Source organism: Aythya fuligula, chromosome 2 (genome assembly GCF_009819795.1).
Source record: "Aythya fuligula isolate bAytFul2 chromosome 2, bAytFul2.pri, whole genome shotgun sequence".
Classification (NCBI taxonomy): domain Eukaryota; kingdom Metazoa; phylum Chordata; class Aves; order Anseriformes; family Anatidae; genus Aythya; species Aythya fuligula.
The window spans coordinates 151,758,550-151,777,801 of record NC_045560.1 but is presented as its reverse complement, the minus strand read 5'-3'; the positions used below and the strand labels follow the sequence as shown (position 1 = coordinate 151,777,801).

Sequence of the window (19,252 nt, the reverse complement as noted above, 5' to 3'; positions counted from 1 at the left end):
CTGCAAAAGAAATTTGTGTCCTGCTGAAATCAATGGGAATTTTGCTCTTAGACTGAGGGCAGATGTAACTTCATTTCTTCTCAAATATTATGAACGAGTGTGTGATATACTGCCAACTAAGGATTATCTATTGCCAAATGATCCTAGCAGTGGATTAACAACCTAACCCAAACTAACTTCAGAGCTTTTAGAGATACCTATCAATATGCTTTTCTTTTCCCTTCCAAAACTATTCTGTATCTCACATTCCCTTTACAAAAGATTATGTTCCAAGGACAGGATGTTCTAAGCTTTAGTCAAAGTTTTGCGTTATCTCTGTTGTGTGCTGTGCTTTACCCAAATGGTCTTATACATATTTCCACAAGTGTTCATGAGCTGAATATAGCATGTGCATGCATCTGACTTCATAAGGACATAGTCAATTCACTCTCTTGAGTCCCTCTTACATCCTTATTTCCTGGACCAACCCATCCCTATTCTGAAGCTTTTCAATTTTCTGCAGTGTCAAACCATGTTCCCACTCATATCCGCAGCTTGTGATAGATATGATGAAAAAAAGGAACATGTCAGATATGACACAGATATGAGCAAATTTAATCCTTATCAACGGAGGGAATTCTCAGAGTTTCAAAATTCATCCATTTCTGGCTGGTGGTACTACAAGGTATAGGCATTTGTGTGTGGGCAAGAAATAGAGTCCAAGAACTTTTGTTTAATTTTTGCAGCTTTTATTGATATACCGTTTTGCAAATTAGTTTCTTCTGAACTAAAATAATATCCGTTGGGCTTATTTTGTGCCATATTCAAAAGTTTTCTTGAAAGGCTACTTTCTTGAAAGGTCTACTTTATTTGTTCAGAGTGTTAATTAAAGAAGTTTGTTTTGACACAGTTGCATGGATGTACAATTACATGGCAAACCCATCCAATAGGACTGTGACCATCTATCTGCTGTAAGCCACCTTGTCTCCCACTGGCTGGCTCTCCTGGGGGGTAACTCCTTCACTAGGGGCTTCACTGGAGCTGTTTTCTGAAGAGTGTTCTCCATTACTTGCACTTCCTGCAAAGACAATATAATTAAGATTAAAATATATGTAGCATCTTTTATGCAGCAAGCTAGAAGGTATATGTGTTATTAATGACACTTTAATAAGAACCTTTTTATGCAGCTGTAAATGTTCAGGAACCTATATTTCTGAGTTCCAGTCCACTTGCAAAATGCTTTAGGGTAACAACAGATCACCTAATGGTAATTTGGTAATTAATTATCATGCTTCCAGCATGCTTTAAGTAACTGCCACTGAAAATAGTTTGCACTACACCTGTGCAAGTCTAGTTTTCTTTTATTATTATTGTTATTATTGTTATTATTATTATTATTATTATTATTATTATTATTATTATTATTATTATTATTATTATTATTATTATTATATTGTTTATCTCATACTTACCTACCAGGCAGGAATTGTGGGGAGCATAATTTTTTTTTTTTTTTTTGGCCATCTGGAATGCATAAAACCCCAAGGACTCATCTCTAATAGACCTCTTCTTCCTTATTCTTTACCTTCAGTGATTTCAGTCTTCCACCCTATTTCAGAAGTGTAGTTGCCTCTACAAGACCAAACTGTGCCAAGAAAGTGTACCGATGGTGTTTATTAAATGTAACCTAGTCAGAGTGCTCTCTGTGCTGCACAGATGTCCCTCAGACTAAAGGAATCTTTTTTCTAGAAGAGATTTCCAAAAAGAAGGTGTGAATAAAATGAGTAAAAGATGAATGCTAACCACAACATTCCTGATTCGGTCTTGACTGAAGTCTGAACTATGAATACTGTTGCTTTGTTTGGACTCTTGCATGGCTACACATAGTGTCAGAGCTAATGGAGAAGTCTTCGGTTTTGTTAACCTTTGAATTTTCTAAATGTACAGGTGTGGTCAAATCTGGCTAATTTATACACAGATGTCTACATTTAGGCACATGCATTAGGCAGACAAGATTTCACTTTGGAGGCATTAAAGGTATCTCCTTCTCCACGGTGACATCATTGCTTGCACAGGCACTTATTTTAGTAGGACTCGTTCTGCTTAGATACTATTTAGATGAGTAAGGGATATGGATTGGATCCCTGCTAACCTGCTTGGGATGCAGTGAAAGGTCCCTTGTAAAGTGACTCACTGTTATGCAGTGCAGTCCACCACGCTATGCAAAGGGAATTTTTGCATTCAGACATACTGTCTGAGTATCCATAAACACTCTAGAGTTCCTGTTTTTAACTGAATTTCAAGTTGTTAACACATTCCCTGGAAAAAGACATCCACAGCTTTTTTCCACAATGGCCACTCTTCTTGTTTCTGTTTTTGATCATCCCCATGGAAACCATCATGATTTAGAATATAAATCATGTCTTTGGATTCATGCTGAAATGCAACCATGGGAACTCCACTTACTAAATCCAAACCTTTTCAAGCACTATCACTTTCATAATTCTCCAGGTGAACTGCCCCCCAAATTGCCAAATTTGTAAACTGGCTTCAGACAAAATTTCAACAGATTTATAAAACATCTGCAATGAAACAGATTCAAACTTTTCCCCATAACTTGTTAAGTCACTGCCAGAAAATACAATGAAGAATCATTGCATTTTTGGAATTACTTTTGGTAAATTATCTTCAATTACAACAACATCCATTTCAATTATAACCAGGAATAAATGACACATTCCATCATTAAATATTACAGTCTGATTGCATACTGAAACACCTACTTAACCTTGAACAATATTTTTACATAATGGAAATAAAAGTACAGGTAACACTTTTGCTGGATATATATATATATATACAACAGAATCTAGATCTAGCAGTGAATAACCTAAAAACCATGTAACTTCATCTGTACAAGAGATTCTAAATAATAGAGGTTCTATTCCAGATACCTGAATTTAGGAGTTTGGGTGTAGCTCACTTTTCTATTGGACTGATGCCTAGGGACTAAGATATGGTGCTTTTAGCTTTAATCATCCCTTATTTGTCATTTTTAAGTCAAGGCATTTCACATGGTAGTAAATAAAGGATCAAGAAAAGTTTTTGAAACATCAATTGCAGTTATATTTTATGGCTACTGGCTCATCCAGTTAACCTCCATTTTACTGAAATATATATATATATAAATATATATTTTTCTTATAAATTACAGGAAATATATGAAGCTAGAAAGATGTTGATTTGAAGGAAGTGGTGAAATGGAAAAAACAGAAATCATCACAGTTGGTTGAGACTGCATCAGAACAGACTCTACAGCTTTGCACTTGGATGTGAAACCTGGATTGTTTTATTAGCAATGCCTCATCCTGCCATGCTTGTGAACTCCATCTATTTGGCATGAGACCACAAATTGCACTCTACAACAACTGGGTCTCAGTGGTCAGACTGGACAGTGTACCATGCAGCCCAAAACACCATCACAGAGATTTAGAAATATAGAAAGGCTCTTTTTTCCCCATATGTGCTAGGTTGGATCTCACAGTAGCTGACTGCTGAATAGTCCCCCCTCAGGACAGAGTGTCAAATGCATCAGACAGAAATGGTTTGCAGCATTGCTGTCTCTAATCTATCATCCAACATAAAGTAAGGATCCCATATGATGGCCTGGCAGCTCTCCAGGAACAGAAAGTCTGGAGCAGTCATGTAAAGACAGAATGCAGTTTGTCAGCTCTGAAGGGAGGTAGAGCAAGCTACCCCTTGTACAGGAAAATGATGCTTAGTGATTTAAAATAATTATAATAATAAAAATCTGAAGACCTTATTTCTCTTGACTGAACTGACCTGGACACATTTTACAGTCCTATTTGTCCATTCCTGCTGAGTGTGATTTATAGGATCAATGCAAGTGATCCCATATTTGCATACTGATAGGCTGACACAGCTTTGACATGCATTTCAGCACAACCTCCTCTCAAATGAAGTTGAGGGTGTTCAACAATCAGCATCATACAAAGTTCATACAATTCTGATAGCTAAACTGATGGACATTAGGAGTTGTTTTTTAATAGGGAATTGGGCTTGAAGTATTACCCAGATGCCCACATCAGGAGTTTCTTTAAGTCCCCATCTTGTACTGAGGTCTTGAGCTGAAACGTACTTGATGTTTAAATAGAACTCATAGGAGAAGTTTCAGTATTTCAGGGCAAGATAAGATTGAAGATGATTATAGAAGCAAGGTGACAAGCCAACATTACTATGAGATGGAATTTAATAGACGTGAACTGTGTAGCTGCATTACCATGGAGCTGAGGCCAAGGAAACACTGGCTTGAAGAGCAGGCAGGGCGTACTCACTTCCGCTTGCAGGATAACATGTTGACATGTACTTTCTAAACCTTCTCCTTGACAATATGTAGTCCATAAATCTCACTGTATGTGTTGTTTTCCAAAATTTGACTCATCTTTGCAAGATTTTTCAGTATTTTTGTTTTCTCTCCGTCTCTCAGTGTTTATGTTTAAGTATTTGGCTTTGGTCACTGACAAGGGCAGGATATTGAGCCAGACAGACCTTTGGACTGTCCCATATACAAATGTCGTTGTGTTCTCATGCCATTTTGGACAGTTTTAAACTTTCTAGTTCTCAACAACAATCTTCCCTGGTAGATATTTTCCCACCGTTGGTGGGATTTCCTGTAAAGGCTGAGAGTAGCCTCTGTCCGTGGTGCTCAGTGACTTCAACTTGAACTACCATTACACAAGCAGAATGCTAGAAAATTAAGTCCCAAAAGATATAGAAGCTCTACTCAGGGCATCAGAACAAAATTTCAACCTTGCTTAACGCTAATAATCAGAGTCAAGCTTTACAACCTAGGAATATCTTGACCAGCAGAAAGCTGTTGGAGAGATCAAAATGGCCCCTCTGAATTTGAAAGACACTGAAGGATACCAAGAAACTGATGAAGAGGCCTGCAGTAAAACGTTTAGTCCACTTTTGAAGAAAGACCAGAAGTGGTGATTTAGGCTGTCCCTTGAAAAATAACATTTATTCTTTATGTTTGTATAGGAAGCACTAATTTGATGGTTCTGAGATATTATAGTTTTATGTCACTTAAATATCATTCTCAGTCCATTTGAGATGATTCAGAGATAGCCTGGGAAGCTCAGTGTCTTGAACAGAACATTTTGTTCACCAAAATGCAACTGCCCTCCCAAATCAGAAAGGATCTGGACTGTGTTCACTGTAAAGATGAGTCCTTAGGACATAAAAAACACTTGTAAGCTTGCAGAACAGCTCAAAAAATCTGAGCCGGCCAAAAAGGGATAGTTTTGTTTGCTTTTCTTGAGGCTATCCAAATTTATTAACAACACACAAAGTCATGAAGAGAAGTTTAGTTACCAAAATAAATTGAGAGTTCAGTACAGGGCAGCAGACTGAAATCTCAACTGAGTGAGTCCTACTGTTCTGAGAAATAAGAAAAAAATGGAGGAAAAAATCTCACAGCTGCATGGGAATTTATGAATACAAAGAAGAACTACAAGGGGTGTAACCAGCACAACTATAAAAAAAAAAAAAATCCAAAGGAATTTATCTAGTGTGAAGTCAAGACATGCAGAATCCATATTTCCATATTAAGACATATCTAAAGCCTCAGTTACAACTTAGCAGTGTATAGAAGTTATTGTGCTCCTTCTCAGTTATCTAAATCTCACCACTCTTGTGTTACCTGCTTCCAGTAGACAAAAGAGGCCAGTCTTCTGGTTTAGGCAATGTCTATATTATGACTGCAAATAGGGAGCAAACTATAAGGTATGGCTTCATCATTATAATCACTGCAGGAAGACTTCTCTCATTCTACCACCAGGACAATGAAACTTTATTACAGACTAACTACTGTGAAAGAAATATGTTCAATATTGCATGCTTTCCATGTTAGTGTAGTCCCAAACATATACCCTGGACAGTGTAAGATGTTTCATCTCTGAAAAGTCTTTTTCATGCTGATGTAACTATAGTATTAATGGGGATCCAGACAAAAGAAAACACTAAACAAATAATTTATATTTATTTAATGATGGAAAACACTTTGCTCACCTGTGGATTCTTTCAGTCTTCTGATATAATCAGACCAAAAAGAACAGTCCTCTTTTTTTAATCCTTTAAGAGTTGGCAAGGAAGCGGTGAATTCTTTGTAGTTATCACCATCATCATTTGGCAGAAACATTGGCCAGAGTGGCATCAACCCTGACATTCTTCTCGAGAAACTGTGAGGGTAGTTTGGATTTCTAAGGGAAGGGGAGAAATGACTATTAGAAAACAATGATGTAAACAGTAGAAGGCAGAAAGAGATCAGTGGGGTCAAAGAAATGTGTATCCAGTCTCTCTGACCAACAGGCTTCAGATTCAGCCCTGACTGCTGAATTGTTCATAGTGTCTTCTTTGACAGCCTTTTGTTAGTTTGGTTCACTTCCTAAAGAACAGGTACGCAAAGCCTGTATAGACACAGGATCATCAGCACCCTCAACAGCCCTCAGTCACAGAGCATCCCAAGGTCGTCAAAAGAGCATGTAAAGTTGTAGTTCCCACCATAGCTTTTTAGAGATACTGCTTATTCACAAGTATGGCCATAACTCAATAAAGCTGAGGGTTACTCTCAGGGTAGTTGGCAAAGTGGTCACTGTGTCTTCATGTGCTTTCCTCCTTTTGGGAATAAGGGAACTCTCAGCCCAGATCCTTCAGAACTGTGGTCCCAAAAATAGGCTCTGAAAACAACATTGAAGCCTTTGTGGGCCCCATATATTTAAGTAGAATTTGCATGTGCTCCATGGAAATAAATTTCCTATTACTTCTAGCTACAAAACATACTACAAATCTTCAGTACCTGCTTGACATCTTGGCCATGACTTTCCAATACTGTTAACCAAAGATTCCTCAGTGGGGGTACAAATTGCTAGAGGAAATGGAGACTACCTGAATGAGGGCAGAAGATGACCTGTATTCTCTCTACTCCTTTCCCCCTCCCCAACCATAGCAACTCTTAAAAGTCATATACTTACCCAGAGTTTACAAAATTGGAGATGTACTGCATAATTTGCAAGGAAAGATGCTTTTCATCCAGAGTAAATCGTTCTTCATACTTTGGGTAGAAAGGCAGTCCAAATGCATACTGAACATCAAGCAAGAGCTCCAGACCTGAACTAAAGAAATATATATTTATATAAAGATAATTAAAACTATCACTTATGTATTTGGGGGAGAAACAGAGATAATTTAATTCAAAGAATAAAGCAGAGTTTAAATAATGAATAACCATTAATTACAATGTTCTGAACTGTGGGACTTCTTCAAACCAAAACATAAAAGAAGAACAATCAATAACATGGAGAATTTGCTGTAAAGGGTCTTTAACATATCCTATAAGTGGAAATTTTGGACAGCAGGGCACCTTTGATGAATTAACTAGGCATGTAACCAAGTGATAGAGCTAAAAAGTCACTTGGTATTCAGATTTTGGTTGTACTTGGTTATACAGATTTTCACTAAAATTAAATTCAAAAAGCAGAAGTAAATGGTGACATGGAATCTGGCAGCTATGATGGAAGGTTAATTATGGTTTATTTCACAAACTTGGAATTAAATCTTGGCCCTTCTTAATGGTAATTGGAGTTTTTCCATTGATTTCACTGGGGCCAGGATTCTGCCCCAAGTCTTTGGATAAGGAAAGATGTAATAGGAGATGTTTATGAAGATTTCTCTTAGAGGTACTTTTAATCTAATTTCTGTGGTGGCTGGGAGGGTGGTTTTAGTTCACGCAGTCTGTTCTCTCCAAGTTTTATATGGCAGTCAAGTCAAACCAGCTTGAAATAATTGCCTGGTTCAGATTTAAGAAAGAACCATTGTTGTTTACTTCCAGCTAATGATTAACACAAATAGTAAGTAATATTTTAACAATTCAAAGACAAGACTGGCCAAGCAAGACAACAACCTTTGCAGGACATAGTAGCAAAGGTTATAATAACACATGTCCTGCAGAAAACCAAGAGTCAACTTCTGATAATAAAATTAAAACTACAGTATGCTCAACATATAGCTTTTCACCACAACTCAGAGCAAGATATTTGTGGTCTGGAGTCCAATTGTGTTGTTGGTATCATGCAATTAAACAAAGGTCCAATTCACTTGGTTAAATGCTGCAGGAAGGCAGACAGGGCCAGGGGACCTGGGAGAAGGAACAGATGTCTGTAAGGCAGAGACAAACAAATCCCAGATCCACTCAAAAGGATTTCATCTGCAGTGGCTGCAAAGGTTGTTGTTGAAAGGTGGCACAACTGAAACTATTTTATCTTTGGACGTGAAATGCAACAGCATTGATATAATCCACATAGTGCTTCTCAGAGAACAAGGCTTGTATTTCAAGCCATCATGGTCAGGTGGACTGGAACCAAGATGACTCCTTCACATTATACGAGTGGTGGGACTACCCTATCCTCAAAGCCTCTATTTTGAAAAACAAACACACAACCCTCTAAATGAAATACATCTTTGGTAGTATTTTCCTTAGTCTTATCATAATACCTCAGTAATACTTAGCATCTGGAAAGTGAATTATTCACAGATTATTCACCAAAAAAATGCAGAACTGAAACAAGATTAAAGCATATTTTTCTTCCCCAAATGTTTATAGAAGGATTAAGCAAGATCATAGTTTAATAATTTTATTTTTTTTTTAAATAATTTGCTTGGCCCAATATATTACAGCAATATTTAACATCAGCATTGCAGCAAAGGTATTATGTACTTAAAGGAGCTATTATCTTTTCAATAAAAAGTCACTTTTGAATAGAAAGATGACATGAAATTAGTTAAGATGGATGGAATGAAGGGACAAACCTACCCATTTAAGGAAGTCATATGAAGGGTGACTTTATCTCTAAATCTAAACCAAGTAAGGGTGTTCACCCAAATGCAATTGTGTTTTCAGCCCTCGTGTTCCTAGAGGTAAAATCTTATAACGTTATGGCACAGATTAAAATTCTGTAAACTCTTGTACTGAGATCTTAATAGGAATAAAATTATTTGTACGACTATAGTGGATTTGATACAGAACACAAAGTGGTACAATTTGATGGGCTGCTTTCAATATACCTGGTTGGTGGTACCATATCCTGGCCAGTATCAGTAGTAAGAGAATGAGAAAGAAAACACAAGCCTAAGAGTGGAAAGAGGCACATATATGCATGCACAGATCAGCAACAAAGTTAAGACAGCATCTAAATGGCAGCTAGATGGAAAATATCAGGGGAACTTTTCTGATCATCATCTATTAGTACCAGAGCGGAGTGCAAAGTGGACCAAAACAAACATTTTTCCCTAAGCCCTAAACAAACACACAAAGTGGCCCAAACAAAGATTTTGAGTAGAATGTAGGATTTCTGAGCAGACAGAGAGATCTCGAGTTAGCATCAGGTACTGACAGTGTTTTCGCTGGAATAGGAGAAATAGAGAAGTGACAGATAAGCATATATAGCTTAGCTGTGGTACCCTGATAGCTCTGCATGGAGGCTGTTCTTTCCTAAGCTGCTCCAAACTGCACTCCCAATACTCCAGGGTGCCATGTAGTTGACTCATCGGTGTCAACTCTAAATGGGGAAATGCAGAGCCTAACGACTGATGGAGGACAGTTCGGTAAAGGGAAGGACTGCAGAGACAGTGGGAAAAGGGATTTTTTAAGTGTTTCTAAGTAATAAAAACTTATATCAACTAAAAAAGTCACTTTTCAAGCAACAGATCTCTTTAATAAGAACAATGAATGTAGTTACATGTAAGGATTTATTCTTGGTTTTGGTGACTTCATGGAGCTAGTACTTAATGCAAAAGATATTGCTTCAAATCTTCTGTGTATATATAAATATGTATATAAAAGGATGTCATAATTTTTAGAAACAGTTTGACAGTTCTGATGTGGCGCAATGACTGGTAATGTAAAGCATGGAGAAGCTGAGAGCCAGACCCTGCCATTTTGCTCACACTAAAGTGAGTTTCCTTTGAAGGAGAATTATTACTTCACTTCAGGAGTCACTACTGCAGGTCAGTTATCCAGTGTACAGCAAACAGGTGACAAAATCCCAAACTGTGAAATTCATAGACAACAATTTAACATCAGACCCTGCTGTTGTGCTCAGATAAATTCTTCTCCTATTAATACTAGCAGATTTGCAGATAGAGATAGAGTATCAAGAGCTTTTAACAGGTACCATCTCAGCAACGTCAGGAGGAGCAACCTGCCAACACTGCAGTGCCCTTTGCCTGGACTGAAATGTTCATTTTGAAGATAAGCAAAAATATTAAAGAATAAATTATATATAACCACCCATCTTAGAAAATGAAATGGTACATGATTGCACGGTGAAAAAATATATATCACGGGATAGCTGGATATTTATAGAAATCTAATGAGCCAGTGTAAGGCCTGGTGTGAACTTTGCAGTTCTGGGGATACATTCAGTTCATTGTGTCTCCTCACATTACAAAGTCCTGCCAGACAAATGGGGGAAAGCATGTGAAAAACAGATGAACACTTTTCTTTCTTTATTTCTTCTTTTCAGGAAAATCAGGGCATATGGAAAAAGCTTAACTCCTAGTGGTATTAAACTGCCAAGTTTATCCCATTTTGTACCAAAACCGTCCTATAGATACGTGTTACTTGCAAAAGTATCCTGGAGTTTGCTGTGTCTTTTCCACTTCTTTTATTCCCAATACACACAAAGTTCTACTTTGCGCTATGGCTGTGCCAATGGAAGAAAATAAAACTGAGGCAGCAGACAATAAATTCAAGATCCTGAAATCTCACGCTAAATGAAAAAAATACACATATATCATTGATCTTAATAAAGGAAGGAAGCATTGTAATCATCTCAGAACTCCTAAATAACACATTACAGAGTTTTGCTAGTGAATTACTGTATTAAAAAGCTAGCAATACGGATGTGTTGTTCTGAAGCCCTGGAGCAATACAGAAGGTCTCTCTATGTATACGGACTGTGGGCTTATCTGCTAGATTACATTTTCTGGAAACAGCCTATCCCATTGCTGCACGTGCAGTTCCAAAAAGAGCTTTGTACTTTTCTGAATTTTGATTAACATAAAGCTGATTTCTGATGCTTCTGAGTTTGGTGCTTTGTACATTTATGTCTAACTTCCAAGATCAGATCCAAGTACTAAAAAATCAGCTGAATGATAAAGGCCACTAAGCCACTCTGTGGGAGGAAAAAACCAGTTGTCTAGACTTCAAAACTTCAGCAACACAGATGCTGTCTACAGACATAAGAATGGTGTGATGTGGTTGATTTAGCGAGTGTTTTCATAGCTGCAGCAGGCATAATGCAACAGATAAAGCCAGAAGGATGACAGGCAATTCCACCAAGAACAGCAAAACAACTTTTTCAGGGATGAGAGGGAGGACAGCTTTATAAACAGTGACAAGCTGTTGTTGCAGCAAGTTTACTACCTAAGGACATTGTGTTGCCTGCCCACCCATGGAAGCAACAGGCATCATATCTATGCTTGTTACCACCTCTCTAGTGCCTCACCTGCCCTCTGTGGTTAGGTGAGTTCCTTTGAAGCCCAGAGACCTGATCTGTGCCTTTCTGTCTGCCTCCACAGCACCCTGTTCAACAGTGGTTCTCCATACTACAATGTGTTGGTACTCATGGACTAATAGCCACAGTCATGGGGAGAGTGTCGATTAAAGGACTGCAGAGTAATCTGCCAGGGTTATGTTCATTATGAAAGCAGAAGAGATCTCCTTTAATTAAAGTGATATTAAGAGCATCCAGAACTAGTTTAGCATAACAGCAAATTAAAAAAATGAAAATACTTCACATAGTTAATGGATTTAGACACATTTTTTTGTCAGTCAGGAGTTTTCATCTTCAGAATTACAGATTCATATAACGTGTGACCGCAGTCCAGCCAGTTATGTTCACCTTGGCATGGAGCAGTCTTTTAACAGCTCACAATAACACACATAAGAGTGCATAGTCAGGAGGTGAAGACAGCCCTAACCGAAATGACTCAAAATAGACAGCAGCTCATTAATATTAGAGGAATCTGTACAGTGCACAAGAGCTTAAGAGTTTTGTTAAAGCTTTTGTGACGATTATGATGGTAATATTAATAAGATAGAGCCTCTTTAACTCTCAGGTTAGACTTCTCCATTGATAATAATGATGTTTTGCTGTCCTATGCAGCTGATGATCTGGTCTCCTCAGTGAGCAGAGCACTGAATTTTATCCATCATCAAATTTAAGACAGCACATCTGGTGCCACAGTGTGACTAGGAAACTATGCTGGCCCAGAAAACAGTGCTACTTCATATATCAGTAGCATGCAAAAATCACCCAGAAACCTCTTCAAGGGTTAACAAGGCGAATCTTTGTATAGTTCATAATATTATCTCTCAAAACATACTTTCTTCTATCACATATTTCTTTACTGTAACTAAAACTGTACCCCAGCCCTTCCCACTAATCCTAGGCAATGCTGAGCACTCACATTCCTCCTGCATTGTTTACAGTAAGTGTTTACTCCAAGGCCTAAGTGTTCTCAGAAAGAGAGTGACAAAATGGCATCTGGACTACATATATTTTTGCCACAGATCATTAATGCAGGAGCTGGCGACGCATCTCACTTCATTCAAAGAGGAACTGAAGAGTAAAGCAGACACTGTGCCACGCCAGGCTTGGGAGAATGCTACCACGTGGACGAGGATAGCTTGCTCTCTGCAAGATCAATTTATCTATATGACAACTGTCCGTTTATGGTTTTATGTGATTTTCCACATATGCCATAGACTTCAGTCTAGAGTGGGATGTTTAGTCCTGTCCTTGCATCTGTTCATGTCTGAGTGTGTGTGTACATTTTAGAAACATCCAGTTGTCACACAGGCTTTTGCTAATTGATTTGTACTGCTAAAAGTTCCTCTCTGTTTAAGAAATTTTTGTCTACTTTGCATCACTGCAGTTGGGTCTGTCTTTACTGGCTGACTTCTCCCTCCCTTTTGTTTATCTTGCTGTGAATTATTAAGGGACTGCTCCATGTGAAAAAAGAGGAAATACCAGTACTTTTTCATCTCTGCATTTTAACCCTGTCTTCTGTTACACATCTGGGGGAGACACACATAAAGTAGGAGAGAGGTGACAGAGTAGAAATGTGTTGCTATACTGTGCAGTAGCCTAATTAGTGAATGGCCTTTTCCACACTCAGAATATTTTATGTTAGAGTAAATAGTTTTCCATTGTTATAATTATATTATTTTAATGTATCCATTCCAGAACCCCTGTGAGGTTGTTAGTAGTAGTCATTATAGATATTATAGGTATTACTATCATCTTAATGATATAGGCAAAAAACACAAAGAGCAAAAGGCTCATATCCTGTGTAAACCGAGGTTTCTTGCAAATTTTAGCCACTGTCCCAAGTGAAGCTCCTAGCCTCCACAGTGTTGCTGCTTTGGCTTGCAGGGAGGCTGCTGGGTAGCTTGCAATGCATGTATGCTGTATGGAGGGGGAATGCCATAGGGAGATTGAGGGAGGGAGGTCACATGGCAGAAATGGGATGGAGAATAAGAAAGGCTTCATTTAAGAATGAACAACAATAATGTTTAAACAAAAAAACTTGGAGTATATTCAGCAACAGACCTAGTGGGAGGTCTTCAGGAAAGTTGTGAAACAGAGGCCTTATGGAAAACAAGGGTATAATTTCATAAATAGTCCTGTGATACTGTGAAAAGATGTCTGTAGGTATATGCACAAGGTGAATTCTGCAGTTTTTTTTTTTTTTTTTTTAATGTTTGGATTTGCAACCTAAACAACATTATTTTAGCAATATTAAGCATAAACAAAGAGCAGCAAAAATGCCAATCCAAAATACCAATTTTGGTTCATTTCTTCTTGCAAGTGGCCTAGCCTACAGCATTAGAGCTTCTGCCTTATGTTCCCACAACACATTTCAGACAGTGTACTGGCTCTATTGTATGTTTGTTTGTTTTTAAAGAGGGTTATGTGAAAAGTAAACTAGCAAGTTCAGAACCAAAATTTAAATTACCTTGGAAGATCGCCGACAACATAAATTTTACTGAAATGTGTAGCTAAGTTCTATGCAAACTATTATTGTCCTGGAGAGTGTGAGGAGACGTAAATAACAGGAGCATGAGAAATATTTTTAATAGGATTAGATAAAAGAGGAAATTCACATTAATTTAAAATCACTGCCTCAAAACCAGTGACTCTAAATTGTAAAAGGACTATTTCATCTACATTCAAATAAGATGTTATCATAGATGACTGGGTTACAGTCATTCTCCAAAGCAAGAGAAAACTTGCTAGCTTTTTTTTGCGAATACTTCTTTCTGTGTGGTTAGATGTTTGGCATACCATGGCTCGGCTCTTTTTGGAACCTTGTAAAAGTCACTTATCTCAGCCTCTCGGTAGCCAAACAGAGCACTGTGAACATTCCCACTGGAGCTGCCAGCGAAATAATGGCTCCCGGAGGACTGAGTTCTCCACTAAAAAGAAAGCCAGCCTGTGTTACCACAGCATAATAGCCTTCATCTGTAACCTAGATCTTGGCTGGCTTCTTTCAAATGCTTTTTCACTATGCTATCAGGAAAGGAAAGAAATACACAGTATACAGACAACTTCTCAGTATCAAATGGTGCCAGTAGGAGCATGCTGACCCCCACCTTCTCAAGGTCTTCCAAACAATCTTGGCCCCTCATCTCTCCAGAGTATATCTCAGAAGGCAGAAAGGGTCTCAAAAATAATCTTGTTTGGACAAATAAATAGGGAAATACAGGGTGCAGGGGGCAAACACTGCTACTGTGTAAGGAAATGGCAGATCCCTCATGTCAAGCATCCCTGCGGGCTTTTTGCTGCCCTGATGTGTGGCTCTAGGGGACAGGAGAGGCTGCTTTCACTGCAGCTTCCGTGCACTCAGGCTGCAACAGGAAGGGACCAGGAGCTACTGTGCTATGTCAAATAGCAGTACAAAGTGCTAACCACTGCCCACAGACCTCGATGTCTCCTCCAGACTTCTAGGAGGAGCTGGGTTTAAATAAAGCAAAAAAAAAAAGACCACCTTAATAGTCTCTGCCTACCAGCTTGTTCTAAGCCCAACAGAACAACTCATTTACACCTCTCACTAGCATTTAAACCTTTCCGTCTATATGATGCAACTTCTGAAAATTTTCCAAGCAAGCTGCTTGAAATGTGAAGGATGACATAGATCATCAGTCTGCAAATGCTCGTGTTCAAAAATATTTTTCCTCCCACGAGACAGTCTGCCAGCTGATCAGCAGTCATGATGCTAGAGAGGGAAGGAATAAAACCCAGACCCTGACCACAATGAAGACCAGGCAGTGCAACTGTGATGCAACGGCAGTGACCTCAAAAGGGGGCAGCGTTAAATTAATGTTCAGTCCTTAGAAAATTTTACCCCACTTACCTTGAGAACTGTGAACTCCATGTGACTTAGACAACATTCTGGTTTGTTGTTAGGGATTTATCAGAAACAGAGATGAAATCTAAAATTCTAACTAAAACTGGCAAAGGTATGAAAGTTGGAAAAGTGAAACCCAACTTAGACATCTTACTTGAAGTGAATCAGTTGAGAAAAACTTTCCTATACAGTCAACAAAGAGGAATAATTTATCAGAGCCTGACACTTGCTTTGCAAATATAAATTGTTCATTTGAGGTATATGTATCTACCCATTTACTCCACAAGGTGCCGAAACAAGCAGCCATGTTTCTGCAAACTGTAAATCTGAGAAAAACAATGAAACGTATCTCCTTACCTGCTCTGTGAGGAGCTTTCAGGTACGTGGTACATGAAGACATTTCCTCTGGAGTTAGCAGCCCAGTGATTTGCCATGTTTATGATGGGACATGTGATAAACTGGTCACTGATAAAATAGGAGGAGTAGGGAACAGGCAGTCACATTAAAGAAAAAGAAGAAAACTCAAAGACTCAAAAACAAAAGCAAAAACACAACTATCAGGCATCTCTCTGTACTGGCAGCTTTCTTTAAGTCTTCCAGAACAGCTCATATCTCTGTCTTCAAGTGAACTGAAAGAAACCACATGCACTGTGTGAACCCTGTACATTTTAGAATTCAGTAGTTTATCCATGGTTACAGTTTTATGGAGTGTTGAACAACAGTAATACTAAATACATAGAATCTGTCATGAAAGGAGCATCCTGGACAAAAGCAGCCCCTTTTTAGTCTAGTTGATGGGGGCTCAGTCTTGTAATAGTAGAAAGTTCCTTCCTCTGGCACTGGTGGGTTGCAACCATATCCAGTAAAAAGATATTTCTGGGGTAAGGATCAATGCTATCACTTCAGCAATTAGATCTGTGTGATTTTTTGCAAAGTTTCCAGAGCTGGCAGAGGGAGGTAAGAGACCACTTTTTGAGATGTCCTGCAGGGCTTCTGGCAGGGCTCTGCAATATGGAACAGCTGCTGCAGCTGCATGTCTGGGAGAGAAAGGTTAAACAAGAGTGTAAGGAAATAGTTAAATGATCAGTTCATCATTATATGTTGCAATACAAAGGTATGAGCGAAGCAAATACATCCAAAACTTCCTAGCTGTCATTGCCTCAATAAGAGAGGCTGGAAGTCTGGAAAGTGGGATAAGTGGTAGCTGGAAAGAGCACAAGAAGTTCAAGAGGGGCAGGAAGACAGCAAGACACATTACTGCGTGATATCTCATCATGACTCCTCAGGGCAATATCTTACATACAAAAATGTATCACCACTTCTCATTTTAAATGCACATCAGGACCCTCTTTGGGTGTTTACATATCCATAACAACATGAGCACACAAATGTATCTGCTGCAGAAGTGGGAGGTTTCATTTCTCAGTCGAGTGACTCTGAAACACTAGCTGCTCCTTCAAACTTGGTGGATAAAAAAAGAATGACTGGTGGCAAGAAGTACCAAAGAAGCATAAAAACACGTTGCTATATTTAACTAATATGATTCTGAAAACCACTGTTTGGGTAGCTATCTTGGTTCAGCAGAGTTTATTTTAAGCCCATCTCTGAGACCACAAGCTATGGGCCGACTGACCACAATGTTCTTTGACGGTTATGGTTGACAACACCCATACGAAATGAAAATTACCATTCTTCGCATACCTAGCAGCATGAGGTTTTACAGGAGCAGATGGCCTTTGAATACTTGGGAATCTATGGAGAGCATTAGTTCTCAAGAAATATTTTGAGATACATTCACTATTTTAAACTGTTTCTCATTTGGTGTTATGAGGGGAAAAAAAAAAAAAAATAAGGTCAGCTATTCTGGGCAAATTTAAAAAAAAAAAGCACAAAAATGAAATGTCTGTTTCTTATAGGCATGGGGTACCAGAGTTTTTAAAAGAAAAAAGAAAGGAAAAAGAAAGTGAAACTAATTTTATACCTAGGAAAAATATCAGAGAATTGTGGCTAAAAGTGGAAATGTTTTTAAACCATAAAATATGCATAATATATGTAATTTATAAAAACTACTTATGTTGCTTTCCTCTTAAACTTCTTAAATTCGTTAAAACTTGAGCAACTAATAACTTCCCCACACAGAACTTTTCTGTGATTAAATATGTGTGCTAGTGGTAAGTTTTTTGTTAAAAACAGAAACAAAACTATTTTCTCTATTCTGTACATAATACTGATGTAGGTGACTGTAATTCTGTAACTGTTGTCTCCAATCATGCTATAGCTGAAGTTATTTCCAAATCGTTTACAGAAAAAAAGAAAAAAAAAAAAAAAAAAAAGTGTTATCTTCAGATGTCGTGGTTTCACTTCTGATCCTTCTGCTTGTTTGGAGTGACTCTTTAAGCCAATCACTTCTTTTCCTAGCAAAGTTATTTCCTTCATGCTGTAAATAAGCAGGTAATTAGGTAATTCCTACATCCATGAGGCTGCTGTGGGGCACTCAAAGAGCTCAGAGTCAGAAGAGCTCTTTGTATAGCACATCCTTGCTGCAAACAAGTGATGTGCTACCTGCTGTAGCTTTGCAAAGGTCATCACTTGCACCACACTGAGCCTTGGGATGAACGTGGATGACCAAATGTGGCAGCCCTGGCTTGTAACAGCTCCTTATAGAGGTAAGCTCTGGATGAGAAGATCACACTGCAGAGACTGGTGTCCTGTCCCTGGGCAAACGTGGCACAGTGCAGGACTTGAGAAATGGCACACAGCTCAACCCACAGCCTCCTGGGCTTGTTTACTCTCTGACCACAGTCCACCAGCACACCTGGACCACCCAGAAGACTTCCCAAACAGATTTAGTCACGGCTGTCTTAGATCAGATGTTTCCAAGTGACTCTTGGCTCCTATTCATCTTCCACTCCCTGAGGCTCCCCTGGAGCAACCACTTGCGATTCTCATGGAGGACAAAGGCCTACTGAAAGGAAAGCCTTGTCTCTGAAGTCCCGTGAAGAGGCCCATGGTGTGCCAGAAAGCTGTAATGCTGAGAGAACAGATACTGGGAGCTTGTAGATGTGGTGCCACACTTGAAAACAGAGGTGAAATGGATTGGGTTCAGATCACCAGATTATAAAACACACCACCTTAGAAATGGAAAGAGTTTTTGTAACTAATCTGCATGCGAAACAGAGAAAGGAATGAGGAAAGTGTTTTCTGATTATTTTTTTTTTTTTTCTGAAGATCTGTTCCAGTTAAACATTCAGCCCCAGAGTTTGCACAGAGGCTGGAAAAAGGAGGTAAGATTTCCTCTCAGTTTGCTTCCTTTCAGAGAAATGATCTGAGACTACTTGGTAGCTCTGCACCTGCTACTGGGTAAAACATATCAAAGCCACTATGTGACCCAATATATTCTTCTGCTATGGGTAAAACGGAGATTAGCAAGAGGCAGAATTGTGCTGAAAGCCTATTTTCTGCACATTCACAAAGTGCTTTATGTTGGAGACTCACCTGCAGAAAGCCTAACATTTTGAAGAAATGTATTTTCCAGGTTTCATAATATAAACCTTCACACAATTGTTGAAATCAAAATTTTCAAACTTGACTGCCGAAAAAACAAACAAACAAAAAACACTAGCACATACCTAAACAAGCACTTAAAATAATAATAAAAAATACTGTTTCTCAACTTTTTTTTTTTTTTTCTGCAGTCTGCAACAGCACGTGTCATGTCTCCAAATTTCAAAAAAGTAGGAAAAAGCAGCAAAATGTATAATTGGGTCATTGCTTTTGA

The 19,252-nt window shown here is 38.5% G+C and overlaps 1 protein-coding gene across 1 annotated transcript in view; it reads right to left on the bottom strand.

The window, feature by feature from the left end:
- Window positions 1–941: 941 nt before the first annotated feature.
- The window catches only part of TG (thyroglobulin), a 156,707-nt gene continuing 138,396 nt past the window's right edge, over window positions 942–19,252 (bottom strand). Inside the window, exons 45-49 of the mRNA XM_032181163.1 lie at window positions 15,848–15,939; window positions 10,270–10,284; window positions 7,035–7,170; window positions 6,073–6,263; window positions 942–1,057 (exon numbers count right to left, since the gene is read on the bottom strand). Coding sequence (XP_032037054.1) covers window positions 942–1,057; window positions 6,073–6,263; window positions 7,035–7,170; window positions 10,270–10,284; window positions 15,848–15,939 — 550 coding nt within the window. The remainder of the gene's footprint in view (window positions 1,058–6,072; window positions 6,264–7,034; window positions 7,171–10,269; window positions 10,285–15,847; window positions 15,940–19,252) is intronic.